We start from the raw sequence: 18,307 nt of genomic DNA, 5'->3' as shown, positions 1-18,307 counted from the left end.
CTGGCCTCAAGTGATCCACCCACCTTAGCCTCCCAAAAGTGTTGAGATTACAGGCATGAGCTACTGCACCCGGCCAAGAAAGCTTTTATTTTATTTTATTTTATTTTATTTTATTTTATTTTATTTTATTTTAAGTGGAGAGATTGATTGCTGTGGTGAGTGGTCACAGGAAATAAATTTATCAGAATAGATTTTGAAAACATTTCCTAAGCACCCATTCAGTGTAAGATAATGGGAGCTTCAGGAGTTATCCTTAGCTCAAAGTCCTGCTCACACTTTGATTGGAGCCATCACGGGTCCCAGGGAATGTGTAGGACACATTCTCATTGGGGATCCGAACCTGCAGCCTGAGACTTCTCTTGGTAGCTGTCTAAGCTACTGCTGACACCACAGCTTTTTCCATGGGTTGGGGGCAGGTGGGGGGGATGGGTTTTTCAGATCACAGGTTGGCATGTGTGTCTGCTGCAAAAGAGACTAGAAAAGGCAAGGGGACCCCATCCCCATTCTACCCTCAGAGGTCACAGTCACTTTACCACAGTCACACTTCTGGGTGAATTAAAAAGTTGTTCCCTTTCATTTAAAAATAAAGAAGTTTAAGGCTGGGCGTGGTGGCTCACACCTGTAATCTCAGCACTTTGGGAGGCCAAGGCAGGAGGATTGCTTGAGCTCAGGAGTTCAAGACCACCCTGGGCAATATAGGGAGACCCTGTCTCTAAAAAAATTAAAAATAAAAAAAATTAGCTAGGTGTGGTGGCACGTGCCTGTGATTCCAGCTACTCAGGAGGCTAAGGTAGGAGGATCTCTTGAGCCTGAGAGTAAGCCATGTTTGCATTATTGCACTCCAGCCTGGGTGGCAGAGCCGGATCTTGTCTCAAAAAAAAAAAAAAAAAAAAAAAGTTGAGGTCCCAGTTCTGGGTTGAGAAAGAATGTCCCAAGATTATAGGAATTCCTGATATTTTTTCCCATGGGCTCAGTGAAAACAAGAAACTTCTTTCTCTATCAGTAATTACATCAAGCCCATTCCCTTGGGCCATAGAAAGTGATAAATCCCTTCTTTAGAATTCACAGGGCCATAAACGCATCACACTCAAATGCACATGAAATTCCATCATGAATTCTATTTTGTGCAGTAAACAAAGATGGTCCTGGTTGATGCTTTATACATCCAAAAGCTAGTTTTCACTTTCAAAGAAGGGAGGCATCTGTTTTTGTTTTGTTTTGTTTGAAAATTAAGGTCTTGGCCTGACCCAAGGCAGATAACTGGGTCTTTAACTTTCCATGGTTATCTGAAGGTATTAAGGAAAGACAGGAACTAGAGTGCCCCAGCATCCAAACAAAACTGGGAATGGGCTGGGCGTGGTGGCTCACTCCTGTAATCCCAACACTTTGGGAGGTCGAAGTGGGTGGATCTCTTGAGCCCAGGAGTTTGAGACCAGCCTGGGCAACATGGTGAAACACCATCTCTACAAAAAATACAAACTAGCTAGACATAGTGGCACGCACCTGTAGTCACAGCTACTAGGGAGGCTGAGGCAGGAGGACCCCTTGAGCCCCAGGAGATCAAAGCTGCAGTGAGCCGTGATCACACCATGGCACTCCAGCCTGGACAACACGGTGAGACCCTGTCTCAACAAAAACAAAACAAAACAAAAACCAAAAACACACCAACCCCCCCCCCCCACAAAAAAACTAGGAATGTTGCCCCTCATTCAAAGAGGAAGAGGAAAGTATTGACCATCCATAATTAAACCCTGGGTCAAAGTGGGAGGATATAGAGTGGGGACAGACAGCATGACAAGTGTATTCCGTGTGCTTTAACAAGAAGGGTGCTGTGGTGACCGCCCCTCCCCTGGGAAAAGGTAGCTGGCTGATCTGAGTCTAGCCTTCATCCTTACCCACAGTCACTCGCTGTACTTGCTTGGTGAGTGAATCCCACCGGCAAACCTTTTTTGCAGGAATGTCTACAAAGAGCAGAGAGTTGGACGCTTCCTCCCATACTGGAGACTCACCACACCGGCAGTTCTCCGGCAAAACACACTCAATCTTAATGGAAGACATGGTCGCGGGGGAGATCTATTGAAGGTAACAGAGGTGAGTGAAAGGTCATCGCACAGAACAAATACAGTAAAACACCTGGCTAAGAACTGGCAAGGCTGGATACACATCCCCCAGATCAGAGCAGGATATGCAATGTGACAGGGAGAGACACATAGGCAAAAGAAAAGAGCTGATAAGAGACCGTGAAACATCTTCAACCAACTTACCAGTGACGTGTTTCTCAAATGATCTTTCAAAAAGAAAACAAAAAAGTGACACTCTGACCTGCACTCCTTGGTGTTTGTGACCCTCAGAGAACTGGCTGTTGAAATAGTGCAAGGCCATCCTTTATGTCAATACCCTGGGCCCCAGGGCGGGTCAGGGAGCTGGCAGTTTGCTCATTGGTGGCCCCTCTGGGTGTCTACAGGGCACCTTCTGCTCCCTCCCCTTCTGTTGATGCTGTTGAGCCCCTCTATGAGGGTGCAGAGGCCAGGGCCCTCCACACCTGCATTTTTCTGAGCTGATTTACTGATTTATTAATTTTTCTTCTCTGTGTGGTTGATTTTTATGAACTGCATTTTTAGGACTATGTTCACCCCAATGAGAACTCGCTGAATTTGAACTAACACACATTTTCCAACGCAGACCATGGAAGGAGTAGAGAAAAGGACAGCATCGAACCACCCTGGCAGGAACTGACAGCCCCTCAGTGATTTCTTGCTTCCCAGGAAGACACCGTGCCAGTTTGGCAAAGAGTGTTGGACTCCACAGGAGAGGAACATTCTATGCTGGGACTTTAGGCCAGAGACCATGACCAGTGAACTTGGAGAAGACAAAGAAAAATTATCTGAAAAGGAGAAAAAATCAGATAAGAATCCCATGTGGGAGAGGAAAGACAGTCAACTTTCAAGAGCAATCTTTTCTTTCTGTACCTCTGCCCTGAGTAGGCGGTCTCCAGGAATGATCCACACTGCCTGCATTTGTCAGGCACAGGGGCTCAGGCCTGTAATCCCAGCTCTTTAGGAGGCTGAGGCAGGAAGATTGCTTGGGCCCAGGAGTCTGGGACCAGTGTGGGCAACATATTGAGACCCTGACTCTGCAAAACAACAAAAAATTAGCGGGTGTAGTGGCACATGCCTGTGGTCCTAGCTACTCGGGAGGCTGAGGTGGGAGGATCATTTGAGTTCGGGAGATGGAGGCTGCAGTGAGCAGTGATCATGCCACTGCACTCCAGCCTGGGCAACAGAGCGAGAACCTGTCTCTAAATAAATAAATAAAAAGGGCCTGCATCTTCATCCTTCTCCCAGGGTAGCTATCTGCTTTGAAGTAAGTGGTCCTACACATGGTGGGCAATTGAATAGAGGGGGAAAAAAGAAAAATAATGTTTGATCTAATATTTCCTTCAATAAACTACATTTTAAAAAAGAAACACAGGCCGGGCATGGTGGCTCACGCCTGTAATCCCAGCACTTCGGGAGGCCGAGCCAGGTGGATCATGAGGTCAGGAGTTCAAGACCAGCCTGACCAACATGGTGAAACCCCATCTTTACTAAAAATACAAAAAATTTAGCTCGGCACGGTGGCGGGTGCCTGTAATCTCAGCTACTCACGAGGCTGAGGCAGGAGAATCATTTGAACCCGGGAGGCAGAGGTTGCAGTGAGCTGAGATTGCACCACTGCATTCTAGCCTGAGCCACAGAGTAAGACTCCATCTCAAAAAACAAAAACAAAAACAAAACAAAACAAAACAAAACAAAAAAACAAAAAAAACCACAGCCCAAACTGGTCCCAAATACAAACTGCCCGCATCTGCGGCAGCACTTGAAATGTTTTTTGGCTATTAAAAATGGGCTCAGGCCAGTGCCAGTGGCTTGTGCCTGTAATTCCAGCACTTTGGGAGGCTGAGGTGGGAGGAACATTGAGATCAGGAGTTTGAGACCAGCCTGGGCAACATAGTGAAAGCCCGTCTCTACAAAAAATACAAAAAATTACCCGGGCTTAGTGGTTCGAGCCTGTGGTCCTAGCTACTAGGAAGGCTGAGGACGGAGAATCGCTTGAACCTGGGAGGAGGAGGTTGCAGTGAGCCGAGATTGGGCCATGGCACTCCAGCCTGGGCGACAGACTGAGACCTTGTCTCGGGGGGGGAGGGGAAGCGGGGGGAGGGGGGGCAGTGTTCAGACTCCAAAGGCCCTCATCCTATCAGTCTTAGATAAGGCTCAAGATCAGAGGCACGACTTTTGCAATAGCGACTTTTAACCCCATGCTCCCTCGTAGAAGCCGGTGGGGAGGGGACGGGGGTGCCAAATGTTCCATTTAGGCCCGGCCCGTGGCCAAAAAGGGGTGGCTGGGCAGCAGGGAGCGGGGATGGGGCTTCAGGTGCCCGCGCTGCCCCCGGGGTACCTGTGCGGGTGAGAGGCCTCCACAACAATCTGGTAGAGTCGCTGGGACCTCGGGCGACGGCGACGGCGACAGCGACAGAGAGGCCCTAGGAATCTGAAGGTTGAGCCTGCCTCCTCCCTGGCGCAGGCTTTGCAGAGGGCGCACCAGCCAGCCCGGCTGAACGGGCCCGGGTCCCCGGGTGGGCACAGAGCAGTCAGTCTCCTTCTGGCGAGATCTCCTTCTGGCAGTCAGCTGTCAGTCGCCTTCTGGGAGATCGGGACGAGCGGGTCTGGCTCTGTTGTCGCAGGGGCCTTTCCTTTCCAGGGAGGGGGCGGGGAGGCCGGCCTGGCTCGGGCACTCGCCAGGCTGGAGACTTCTCAGGCGGCTCGAAGGTCAGGCAGCGGGCCGAGGGGAGGGGAAACGCCTCCCGGGACCCGGCGGCTTGGCAGGTGGATGGCAAGGGCCTAGGACCCCGCCCTGTCCCCGTCCCCGTCCCCCGCGGCTGGAAGAATCCTGCAAAGCCGCCCCTGGCAGGCACGGGGATGGTGGGTACAGGCTTACGGCCCAGTGAACCTGAGCTTTGGAGTTTGGACGAATAGCTAGTTTACCTCTTACTTCAACCAAGAAAAGTTGTTAAATGCCGAACAGAGAAAGACTGGGACGGTTAAACCCAAACAGGTTAAAAAGGAAAGAACAAAGCTCCTCTCCATCCTAGTGGAGAAGACCCTGGTGGCTGAAGGCCAACTCTTGCAAAAAACGTTTTTGGTGGGGGAAGAGGAAAGGCTCAATTTCATTTTCAAATCGTATGGAAAACACATTCCTCAACAACACTCAGCTCCACAACCCCATTCTCAGCCTAAATGTATTCCTGGTCCTGCCGTCTGAGGGTCCAGGCTTTCTCTAAATAACCCATATTAAAAAAAAAATGGCCAGGGCCAGCACAGTGGCTCAGGCCTGTAATCTCAGCACTTTGGGAGGCCGAGGAGGGTGGATCGCTTGAGCCCAGGAGTTTGAGATGAACCTGGCAACAAAGTGAGACTTTGTCTCTACTAAAAATTTAAAAAAAAAAACAAAAAACAAAAAACAAAACAAAACAAAACAAAAACTGGCCAAGCACGGTGGCTCACGCCTGTAATCCCAGCATTTTGGGAGGCTGAGGCAGGCGGATCACCTAAGCTCAGGAGTTTGAGACTAGCCTGACCAACGTGGTGAAACCCCATCTCTACTAAAAATACAAAATTCGCCGGGCATGGTGGCACATGCCTGTAATCCCAGCTACTCGGGAGGCTGAGACAGGAGAATTGCTTGAACCCGGGAGGTGGAGGTTGCAGTGAGCTGAAATTGTGCCATTGCACTCCAGCCTGGGCAGCAAGAGTGAAACTACTTCTCAAATACACACACACACACACACACACACACACACACACACACACACACACATATATATATATTTCTGGGTGTGGTGGTGCATGCCTGTAGTTCCGGCTACTCAGGAGGCTGAGGCAGGAGGATCACTTGAGTCCAGGAGGTTGAGGCTACAGTGAGCTGTGTTTGTGCCACTGCACTCTAGCCTGGGTGACAGAGTGAGACTCTGTCTCAAAAACAAACAAACAAAAATAACTCTCTTCCTCTACTTCCTCAGTGCTGATGTCTCCCTAACCTTATCTCAGCCCAGATGTCACCCCCAGGATACAGGCCAGCAGCTCAACTGAGCTGTCCCAAACCAATCACATCTTTTCCCACCAACCTCCTGAGCACTCTGTCTTGGGAAATGGGCTGTGGTGCAGCCAGTGGGCTGTGCAAGAAGCCCTGACACCTCGTGAGCCTCCTCTTGGTCGCTAACTCAAGTCCAGTTAGTCACCAGGTCATGGAATTGTCCCTTTCATGTCCTTCTATGTTGGCACTGCCTTCATTCATTCAGGCTTTCCCCATTTCTTGCCCAGATTGTCTTCATCTTCTCGGAGGCCTCATCTCATCCCTGTGGATCTGCGCCAAAATGACCTGCTAGACTGTGAGTCTTGCAGGGGAGGGGATGTATCTTATTCACCCTCACCTCCCTGGGTCCCGCCACAGTGCTGACACACAGAGGTTGTTCAACTATATGCTTTTTAGGCTGGGCACCGTGGCTCACCCCTGTAATCCCAGCACTTTGGGAGGCTGAGGCAGGAGGACCACTTGAGGCCAGGGGTTTGACACCAGCTTGGGCAACACAGCAAGATCTCATCTCTATTAAAAAAAAAATAGCCAGGCATGGTTGCTGTGATCCCAGTTACTGAGGAGGCTGAGGTGGGAAGATTGCTTGAGCCTGGGAGATCAAGCTTGCAGTGAGCCGTGATAGCGACACTGCACTTCAGCCTGGGTGACAGAGTGGGATGTGGGATCCTGTCTCTAAAAACAAACAACAACAAAAGCTATATGCTTTTTTTTTTCTTTTCTTTTTTTTTTTTTTTTTTTGCTGAGAGGAGTACCTTTATTTAGAAAAAATTTCAGTCTTACAGAAAAGCTGCAACAATAATAGAAAAAATTCATGATTACCCTTCACCCAGATTCCCCAAATGTTAAGTTTACCACATTTGCTTTACCCTTCTCTCTCTTATTTACATATACATCTATATATAATTTTTTTCTGACCAGTTTGGGAGCAAGGTGCAGACATGATGCTACTTTATCTTTAAATACTGTAGTTCAGTGTGTGTTTCCTGAAAGCAAAGGCATTCTCTTCCATAAACACAGCACAATGGTCAAAATCAGGTAAATTAACATTGATACAGGATTATCTATTGGAGTCTCACCAATTGTCCAACTAATGTCCTTTATAATAAAAGGAAAAAAGATGTTTCATGCCCAAACCCAATCCAGGGTGAGGCATTGCATTTAGCTGCATTTAGTTCCTTTTTACCTGGAGCAGCTCCTCAGACTTTTATTTTTGTTTCCTGACATCATTGACGTTTTTGGAATTCAAAATGTAGAATGTCCCTTAATTTGGGATTCCTTGATTTTTCCTCATGGTTAATTCAGGCTATGCCTTTTTGGCAATGCTACAAAAGTGATGCTGTATCCTCAGCATCTGCAGGCAAACGAATGTTGATTTGTTAACTTTGATCATAGTATGTGGTTATGAATCTTTTAAAATTGGCTGGGCATGGTGGCTTATGCCTGTAATCCCAGCACTTTGGGAGGCCGAGGCAGGTGGATCACTTGAGGTCCCAGCCTGGCCAACATGGTGAAACCCCATTTCTACTAGCTGGGCATGGTGGCACGTGCCTGTAATCCCAGCTACTTGGGAGGCCGAGGCAGGAGAATTGCTTGAACCCGGGAGACGGAGGTTGCGGTGAGCCAAGATCATGCCACTGCACTCCAGCCTGGGCGAGAGAGTGAGACACTGTCTCAAAAAATAATAATAAATAAAATTTAAAAATACAGTGTAGTCATAGCACCCTGCAATGGACCCCGAGCACACAAGGCTCTTCGAACTTGTGGGGAGTCCCTTCTTGACCTCTGTCATGTTCTAGCCATGTTCTCTGCTTCTTGACTTTGAACTTGCTATTCCCTCTGCCTAGAACACTTTTCTCTGACCACTAATCCAATGCTCCCTTCTGCACTGGATTAACTTCTATCTAAGAGTCACTTGAATGTCCCCTCCATCAGGAAGACTTCACTGACCCTCCTGGCTCTCTGACCTATTGTTCTTCCAGGAGCGCCTCTTTATGTTTTATTACATTACTCACCACACTGAGATCCATTGGTTTATCTGTCTCTCCTGCTTTATCAGGAGCTCTCTGAGGGTACATCGGGATCTTTTATTACAAGTGCTGTTTATTCGCAGACCACCTGCAGTCAAACAAATCTGGGTTCATTGACTCTTTACAGTGAGGAGGGAGAACACAAACCACAGGGTACTCTGGGACATCTCAGTAACAGGCTGTTAGAAAGAACCTACTATAGGCCAGGCACAGTGGTTCATGCCTGTAATTCCAGCACTTTGGGAGGCAGAGGAGGGCGGATCACTTGAGGTCTGGAGTTCAAGACCAGCCTGACCAACATAGGGAACACTGTCTTTACAAAAAATACAAAAATTAGTACGTGTGGTGGCGCATGCCTGTAATCCAAGCTACTTGGGGGGCTGGGGCAGGAGAGCCACTTGAATCTGGTGGGTGGAGGTTGCAGTGAGTGGAGATCGTGCCACTGCACTCCAGCTGGGGTGACAGAGCGAGATTCTGTCTCAAAAAAACAAAAATTAAAAAAAAAAAAAAAAACTACTGTAGAATTTGGCCTTGTATTAGGTGATGTGATTTTGGGGCGAGTCCAAGGATTGAATGCTGTCAGGGAGTAGGGGTGACTCCATGATTGGGCATTTTAATTTTCATCTAGAAGACAAGGAGAATGGGCTGAAGAACAAGTAGCCCTCACTCAGATGAGCCAGGATGGGGCGATGTTGAGTCATTTTTGTGAATTTTTTTTTTGAGACGGAATCTCTCTCTGTCACCCAGGCTGGAGTGCAGTGGTGTGATCTCCACTCACTGCAACCTCTGCCTCCTGGGCTCAAGCAATTTTCCTGCCTCAGCTTCCCAAGTAGCTGGGACTACAGGCATGCGCCACCACGCCTGGCTAATTTTTTGTATTTTTAGTAGAGATGGGGTTTCACCGTGTTAGCCAGGATGGTCTCCGTCTCCTGACCTCGTGATCTGCCCATCTCGGCCTCCCAAAGTGCTGGGATTACAGGTGTGAGCCACCACACCCGGCCTAAATTTTTAATTTTTTGTAGACACGAGGTCTCCCTATGTTGTCCAGGCTGGTCTCGAACTCCTGGGCTCAAGTGATTCTTCCACCTCTGCCTCCTGAAATGCTGGGATTACCGGCATGAGCCATAATGTCCAGTCCATTTTTGTCACTTGGTCAGTCTATGATTAATCTTGTTTTTGTCTTGATCCATTGCAGTCCCAGAATGGCCTTGTCTGATGTTGGTGATCTCTGAAATTGTTCATGTTCAGCAGGAGAATGCCAAGGCCTAGCTGTGGGTGCCATGGTGGATTTTGGATGTCACAGACTGCTTTTCTTTCTTAATCTACCCTTTTGTCCAAGGTCAGATTAAGTAAAGGCCATAGGACATGAATCGATGATTTTCTGATCTTCACCATTTACCAGGATTTTGCTGATCTACAGGTGGCTCCAAGAAAATTGTCTGTAGTAGGACAAAGGTTAGTCTCCCCACCCTTTAAAAAAATTTTTTTGAGACAGTGTCTTGCTCTGTCACCTAGGCTGGAGTGCAGTGGCAGGACTGTGGCTTATTGCAGCCTTGACCTCCTGGGCTCAAGCGATCTTCCCATCTCAGCCTTGTGATTAGCTAGGACTATAGGCACACATCACCACCCCTGGCTAATTTTTTTTCTTATTTTTTGTAGAGATGGGGATCACACTATGTTGGCCACGCTAGTCTTGAACTCCTGGGCTCAAGCAATCCTCCCACCTCAGCCTCCCAAAGTGCTGGGATTACAGGCGTAAGCCACTGTGCCTGGCCAGTTTTTATAAGACCAAAGTTTGGGGTTAATGATGCAAGGGAAACTTAAGAACCAGAAGGGGCTTACTAAAGGAAATGTACCTTCTATAGTGTTTAAGGAAGAATGATTAATTTTTTGTCAGCAAACAGTTAAATTCAGAGCAGTAGCTATGCTCTGAGAAAAACCTATCAGGATGCTTTGTTTTTTCTTTTTTTAATTTATTTTTGAGACAGGGTCTTGTTCTGTCACCCAGGCTGGAGTGCAATGGCACGATCACGGCTCACTGCAGCCTCAACCTCCTGGGCTCAAGTGATCCTCCCACCTCAGCCTCCCAAGTAGCTGGGACTACAGGCACATGCCACCAAGTCTGGCTGATTTTTGTACTTGTTTTGTAGAGAGGGGGTTTTGCCATGTTGCCCAGGCTGTGTTTTTTTCTTAAGTGAGAGGGGATTGTAAGGGTTCAGAAGTCACAGGATGAGGATAAGGGAGAACACACTGAGAAGCCGTTTCATCTGTTAGTATCATAGAGAGAGTGTCAAGTACAATAGGCAAGATGAGCAGGAGAGTGAAGGGAAAGAAAAGGGCTGCTGAAGAATCAGAAAATTAACCTTGAGTTGAAGCTGGCCACTTCTGCAGTCAGCAGTTTCTGGAGCGCTTCTAAGAATGTCTTAGTTTAAAGTGTCCCGATGGAATGGACATCCAGGAGTCAGGATAAACTGATGTATATCTTTTAAGTTGGGAAACGGGAACTTAAGTGTCCCATTGGAGTTTTATTGCTGTGCCAGTTGCTAACAGTCCCTGATAAGGTCTTTTCCATGGAGACTCAAGTAGTTTTTCTCTGATGTCTTTTCAGAAAACCAAACCTTCAGGTTTGAGATCCTGCAGAGGCTGCTGAGGTGGGGGTTTTGAAAACGCAATTTACTAGGCGGGTGTGGTGGCGTATGCTTGTAATCCCAGCTACTCAGGAGGCTGAGGCAGGAGAATCACTTGAACCTGGGAGGCATAGGTTGCAGTGAGCAGAGATCGGGCCACTGCACTCCAGCCTGGGCGACAGACAGAGCCAAACTCCGTCTCAAAACAAACAGAAAAGAAAATGCAGTTTATACCTGTTGGTTAGAAAGCTGGAGGTATTGTAGGAGTCCCCTGCAGTAATGAGTCATATCAGCCTGTAATAGAGTGGAGTCTAGCATTGGGAATACTTTCCAAATGCATAGGGAAATCTGTTATTATCGCAGAAGCAGATAACTTGTGAATCCTTTGGGCGGGGGGGGGGGTGCAGATCTTATTGCCATGAAAAATAATGGCAATACTTGAGGCTATGGAAGTTCAAGGGGTTTCTAAGAGCTTTGATTATTGTGGTTTTCGAATTCCAAGAGTTCTCTGTTTTTTGTTTTGTTTTGTTTTGTTTTGTTTTGTTTTGAGACAGAGTCTCGCTCTGTCACCCAGACTGGAGTGCAGTGGTGCAATCTCGGCTCACTGCAACCTCCACCTCCCAGGTTCAAGTGATTCTCCTGCCTCAGCCTCCCAAGTAGCTGGGACTACAGGTGTGCACCACCACACCTGGCAATTTATTTTTTATTTTTTTTTATTTTTAGTAGAGATGGGGTTTCACCATATTGGCCAGGCTGGTCTCGAACTCCTGACCTCAGGTGATCCGCCCGCCTTGGGATTACGCCTGTAATCCCAAAGTGCTGGGATTACAGGTGTAAACCACCATGCCTGGCCAGTTCTCTGTAATTTTTCTGAATTGACAGTTGATAAGGATCGTGCCACTCTAGGAAATGAGAATAAAAAATCACCTTCAGTGACTAGTGTTTTCTATCTATTCCTTACTCAGAAACTGTCAGTTTCCGATGTGTCCAAAGATTATTTATTAATGAACTTAATCTTTTATCTTAAGTCTTAACGTTAGGATCTAGAGATTTCAATTTTAGCCGATACATTAAATCCTTATGATTTGTAGAAATTTAAGAATTTTTCAGGCTGGGTGCAGTGGCTCACACCTGTAATCCCAGCACTTTGGGAGGCTGAGGCAGGAGGATCACTTGAGCCCAGGAGTTTGAGACCAGCCTGGGCAACATAGGGAGACAATGTATCTACAAACAAAAACAAAAACAAAAACAAAAACAACAACAAAAATTATTTCACGAAGGTGCAGAATGACAAAATATAATAAAACAGAAAAAAAATTAGCCGGGCCTGGTGGCTCATGCCTGTAGTCCCAGCTACTCAGGAGGCTGAGGTGGGAGGATCGTTTGAGCCCAGGAGGTCGAGGCTGCAGTGAGTTATGATTGCACCACTGCACTCCAGCCTGGGTGACAGAGTGAGATCCTGTCTCAAAAAAAATTTTTTTTTTCATAAAATTAAACTATTTTAAAAGACACCTGTTAGTATTATTCCTTTCAGTCATTCATATATATATGAAGTTATAGAAACAAAGGTAACTTACTTAACCCATAAACCAGTGTAGGAAATTTAGAAAGCTTAAGTAATTTAATCCTGATTTTTGTACAAGCAAAAATATTGTTCTGACATTACTTTAAAATGGTAAACTGTTTTTAAAGACCTTCAATCATAATTGAAAGCTCTTCATCTTGAAATTAAATTCTTTTCTTATTTTTTCATAAGTATAATAACAAAGACTATTGTGTTAAATATACTTTCTAGTGTCCCTCAAAAGAAACACATTCAATAACTTTTTGTTTCCTTCTTTTAGACACTTTTGACAGTTTATCCGGACTAGATATTTCTAGAGTGTACACATAACAACTAAATATATATTTTTTGAGACAAAGTCTCGCTCTGTTGCCCAAGATGGAGTGCAGTGGTGTGATCTTGGTTCACTGCAACCTCCGCTTCCCGGGTTCAAGGGATTCTTTTGACTCAGCCTCCCAGGTAGCTGGGTGCCCACCACCACACTCGGCGAATTTTTGCATTTTTAGTAGAGACGGGGTTTCAGCATGTTGGCCAGGCTGGTCTTGAACTTCTGACCTCAAATGATCCACCTGCCTCGGCCTCCCAAAGTGCTGGGATTACAGGTGTGAGCCACTGCGCCTGGCCCTGAATTTCCTTTTTTTTGATCAGTTAATCTTTAAAGTTTCCCAAGGGAGTAAAAGAGAGGGAGAGGAACAACAACAACAAAAAGCCAGCTTCAGACAAATATGAAATTATCATTTATTAGGTTGGTGCAAAAGGAACTGCCATTACTTTTAATGGCAAAAGCTGCAGTTACTTTTGCATCAACATAATAAAAGGCTAATTTTGTTCTTTCTTGAAGGACAGGGAAGAATATATAAATACAGAAAGACCATTTTGACAAACACACTGGGGGGTGGGGAGGGAGACAGAGTACAGAGTACAGTATTGTCAAAACCAAGTTATTGGTTTAGACAATAACTTGGGCCTTTGACAGTTTTATCCACGTAAAGAATTTTAAAGCTACCACTCATTAATCCTTAAAATGTGGAAACAAAGGAGGGGGGGTCACCTACCCCCCAAAATAATTTTTCTTTTAGGCAAAACCAAATAATCTCCTAGTAAGGTTTTCTTCACTCTTCGTTCTAAGATGCCTCGTAAATGAACAATCTTGTTCATCTCAAAAGTTCCCCAATGTGGCCGCAGTAATTTCAAATTGACCCTAGAGAAATTTTGCCATATGGAGAACATTATAGTAGGAAAACATGAAGGAAACAGGTATTTAGTATCAAAGACTTGCAGTTTTAGACTTGGAAGACCCCATGAGAATGTTCATGGGCTGTAATGATGACGCTTGGGCAACTTTGTGTCTATGGAACCTGGCTGAAGGCCAATCATTACCCGTCAAGAGGCCATGTAAAACTTCCTGATTCCAGGCCGATTAGTTTGTTTTTAACTTTGAGACTGGGTTTCACTCTGTTGCCTAGGCTAGAGTGCAGTGGTGTGATCATAGCTCACTGCAGCTTTGACCTCCCGGGCTTAGGTGATCCTCCTGACTCATTTTCCCTAGTAGCTGAGACCACGGATGCATGCTGCCACACCTGGCTAATTTTTAAAATTTTTGTAGAGACAGAGTCTTGCTATGTTGCCCAGACTGGTCTTGAACTTCTGGGCTCAAGCGATCCTCCTGCCTCAGCCTCCTGAAGTGCTGGGATCACACGGATGAGTCACCCACGCCTGGCCAGAGTATAATTTGATTAGTTTTGACATATGTATACATGTCTAGAACTATCTCCACCACCAAGATAATGAACATTCTGGTCACCCCCAAAAGTTTCCTCCTGCCCTTTTATTATCCCTTCCTCCCACCCTTCCCTGCTCCTAACCCCCAGTCAACCACTGGTCTGCTCTCTGTCACTCTACATTTGCTCCTATTTTGTAGTTTTTTTGGTACCTGGGATTATATTTATACAGTATGTATTCTGTTTTGTCTGGCTCAGCATAATTACTTTGAAATTCTTCTCTCCCACTCTGTGATTTCTCTTTTCAGTCTATTAATAGCATCTTGCAAAAAGTAGTGGTTTTGGCTGGGCATGGTGGCTCACGCCTATGATCCCAGCACTTTGGGAGGCCAAGGTGGGAGGATTGCTTGAGTCTAGGAGTTCGAGACCAGCCTGGGCAACATGATGAGACTCTGTCTCTATTAAAAATAAAAAAACCTATCTCTCACCATATTCAAAAATCAAATCAAAATGGACTTCAAACTATGAAACTACTACAAGAAAACATTGGGGAAAATCTCCAGGACATTAGTCTGGGCAAAGATTTCTTGAGTAATAACCTACAAGCACAGGCAACCAAGGAAAAATGGACAAATGGGATCACATGAAGTTAAAAAGCTTCTGCACAGCAAAGGGAACAATCAACAAAGGGAAGAGACAAGCTGCAGAATAGGAGAAAATATTCACAAACTACCCATCTGACAAGGGATTAATAACCAGAATGTATAAGGAGTTCATACTATAGGAAAAAATCTAATGATCTGAGGGTATGCTCCCACACCCTACTTTTTAATTTTTAATCTTTTTGTACAGATGGGGTCTCACTATGTTACTCAGGCTGGTCTGGAACTCCTGGGCTCAAGTGATCCTCCCACCTCGGCCTCCCAAAGTGCTGGGATTACAGGTGTGAGCTAATGTGCCTGGCCAACTGTAGGGTTTTTTGTAGGTGTCCTTTACAAGGTTCTGGGTAGATATCCTTTATTCAGCTTCTATTCACAGTTTGCTGAACACTATTAGCAGTAGATACTGTGAAATGTTTAAGTGTTTTTATTTATTTATTTTATTTTTTTGAGACAGAGTCTCACTCTGTCACCCAGGCTGGAGTGCAGTGGCACAATCTTGGCTCACTGCAACCTCTGCCTTCAGGGTTCAAGCGATTCTCATGCATCAGCCTACCAAGTAGCTGGCATTACAGGCACCTGCCACCACACCCGGCTAATTTTTGTATTTTTAGTAGAGACTGGGCTTTGCCGTGTTGGCCAGGCTGGTCTCAAACTCCTGGCTTCAAGCGATCTACCCACCTCAGCCTCCCAAAGTGCTGGGATCACAGGCGTGAGCCACAGCACCCAGCCTCAAATGCTTTTTATGTATCTATTGATACATAAAATGGTAAATTACATTGATTGACTTTCAAATGTTAAGTCAACCTTGCGTGTCTGGGATAAATCCTACTTTTGATATATTCTTCGATTAAATTAGCTAACGTTTTGTTAAGAACTTTTGCATTTTTTTATTTTTATTTTTGAGAGGGAGTCTCACTCTGTCACCCAGGCTGGAGTGCTGTGGCATGATCTCAGCTCACTGCAACCTCTGCCTCCTGGGTTCAAGCGATTCTCCTGCCTCAGTCTCCCAAGCAGCTGGGGTTACAGGCACCCACCACCACGCCCAGCTAATTTTTGTATTTTTAGTAGAGACAGGGGCTTCACCATTTTGGCGAGGTTGGGTCTTGAACTCCCAGCCTCAAGTGATCCTCCTGCCTTGCCCTCCCAAAGTGCTGTGATTACAAGCATAAGCCACCACGTCCAGCCACTTTTGCATTAATTTTTATGAAGGATATTGGTCTCTAGTTTTCTTATGTATTTGTCTGGTTTTGGTATCGGGGTAATGCTGGCTTCATGGAATGAGTTGAGAAGTATTCTCTCCTGTCCAATTTTTTGGAAGAGTTTATGTATAATGAGTATTACCTGTTTCTTAAGAGCTTGTTAGAATTTACCAGGGAAGTCATCTGGGCAGAGTTTCTTCAAAGGAAAGTTTAACTGCAAATTCAATTTATTTAATAATAAAGAGCTATTCAGGTTATCTCCTTTTTTTTTTTTTTTTTTTTTTTGAGATGGAGTCTCATTCTGTCACCCAAGCTGTAGTGCAGCGGCGCAATCTCGGCTTACTGCAAACTCTGCCTCCTGGGTTCAAGTGATTCTCGTGCCTCAGCCTCCTGAGTAGCTGGGCTACAGGTGCGCACCACCATGCCCATACTTTTAGTAGCGATCTGTACTTTTAGTAGAGATGGGGTTTCACCATGTTGGCCAGGCTGGTCTCGAACTTCTGACCTCAGGTGATCCACCCACATTGGCCTCTCAAAGTGCTGGGATTATAGGCGTGAGCCACCGCGCCCAGCCTGTATGTCTGTATTTATTTATTTATTTATTTATTGAGACAGAGTTTCCCTCTTGTTGCCCAGGCTGAAGTGCAATGGCGCAGTCTCAGCTCACTGCAACCTCCACCTCCTGGGTTCAAGCGATTCTCCTGCCTCAGCCTCCTGAGTAGCTGGGATTACAGGCATGCGCCACCACGCCCGGCTAATTTTGTATTTTTAGTAGAGATGAGGTTTCACCATGTTGGTCAGGCTGGTCTCAAACTGCCAACCTCAGGTCGTCCGCCCGCCTTGGCCTCCCCGACTCCTGGGATTACAGGCGTGAGCCACCGCGCCCAGCCAATACTTAAAGTGAGCTTCTTGTAGGCAGCATAGAGTTGCATTCTTTAACCTCCAGGCTTGGCTCAGGTATCTGGGGTGTTTAAGAACTCAACTCTCAGGCCATTCACTTCCTTTTAGGAGGCTCTGATAACGAAAGCATTTCTCATAATGAGCTACATGTGCCTTCTATGACTTCCTCCGTGAAGTAACACTCAAGGAATTATTTCTACTTCCCCAGGACAGTTTTTCAGACAACAGGACCATACAAACCTATGGGCAACTCCTCAGGCAGTGCCAGATTCAGCCACGGTGGATCCAGCAGGCCCATGGAGGATTATCCAAGGCTACCTAAGAAGTACCAAAGGCTACCTTGGAAAAAGTGTTGGGGAGATGGGGTGATAAAGAGAAAACTAATTTCTCTAGGGGAGGATTCTATTGATCGAAAAAAACACTGGTTTTCCATTTAATGAAAAGAGTTTCAACTAACGAAAGTACAGGACCAACCTAGAGTATCACAGCAGAGATGGACACACTGGGAAAGGAACACTCCCCCGAAAGGGTAAGGAGCACTTGTAGTATGCCTAGTGTATTAGTTTTCTATTTCTGCTATAAAAATTACCACAAATTTAGTGGCTTAAAACAACACAAATGTATTCTCTTAAGAGTTCAGGAGATCAAATGTCTAAAATCACAGTGTAGGCAGGGCTGAGTTGTTTCTGAAAACCTTCTGGGGTGGGGTCTGTTTCTTGTCTTTTTCCATTTCTAGAGACTGTCTGCATTCCTTGGCTCATGGCTCTTCTTTGTATCCTTCCAACCTCCCGCTTCCATTGTCACATCTTTTACTACTGACTTGGATCCGCCTGCCTCCCTCTTATAAGCACCCTTGTGACTATATTGGTTGGGCCCACCTAGATCATCCAAGATAACTTCCCCATCTTAAGGCCCTTGAATTTTTATTTTAGAGTCGGGGGTACATGTGCTTGTTTGTTACATGTGTAATGGTTGGGGTGGGAAGCCCTTAACTTTAATTACATCTGCTAAACCCCTCTTACCATGCAAGGTAGCATATTCGCAGGCTCCAGGGACTAGGACGTGGACATCTTTGGGGAGCCATTATTTATCTTTACTATGCCCAGTTGCAAGTTAGATTAGCTACGGAGAAGGCAAATCCACCAGGACCTAGTGAGGTCTGTACTGTTCAGATTTGTGTGACTTGTGTTTTGGATGTGAACCTCTAAACTGACTTTGTGTTAGACGACTAATTGTGGTCCAATCAGCTCTGTCCAGGCGTCACGGATCAGGTGGTACAGAATCCTTATGACCAAACCCCAACTCAGGTTGGTTTCTTCAGGAAGAAACGGAGTAAGAGTGTTTAGAGAGGGGGCTTTGGGCACAGGAGTCAAGCAAAGTGACTAAAAGTACGAGTTGTAGAGGCAACCTCACAGGTTCTAGCTTTGAACAACTGTCTTAAACATTTGGCCTCAGTTTTCACATATCAAATGCAG

General features: G+C 45.9%; 1 protein-coding gene across 1 annotated transcript in view; it reads right to left on the bottom strand.

The window, feature by feature from the left end:
* The window catches only part of RGN (regucalcin), a 22,890-nt gene extending 17,976 nt beyond the window's left edge, over nt 1-4,914 (bottom strand). Inside the window, exons 1-3 of the mRNA XM_058441310.1 lie at nt 4,438-4,914; nt 2,970-3,133; nt 1,896-2,073 (exon numbers count right to left, since the gene is read on the bottom strand). Coding sequence (XP_058297293.1) covers nt 1,896-2,073; nt 2,970-3,017 — 226 coding nt within the window. The 5' untranslated portion in view covers nt 3,018-3,133; nt 4,438-4,914. The remainder of the gene's footprint in view (nt 1-1,895; nt 2,074-2,969; nt 3,134-4,437) is intronic.
* Nucleotides 4,915-18,307: the final 13,393 nt, after the last annotated feature.

Source organism: Hylobates moloch, unplaced genomic scaffold (assembly GCF_009828535.3).
Source record: "Hylobates moloch isolate HMO894 unplaced genomic scaffold, HMol_V3 SCAFFOLD_7, whole genome shotgun sequence".
Taxonomy (NCBI): Eukaryota; Metazoa; Chordata; class Mammalia; order Primates; family Hylobatidae; genus Hylobates; species Hylobates moloch.
The sequence above is the reverse complement of the archived record's forward strand: the minus strand, read 5'-3'. Positions and strand labels throughout refer to the sequence as shown.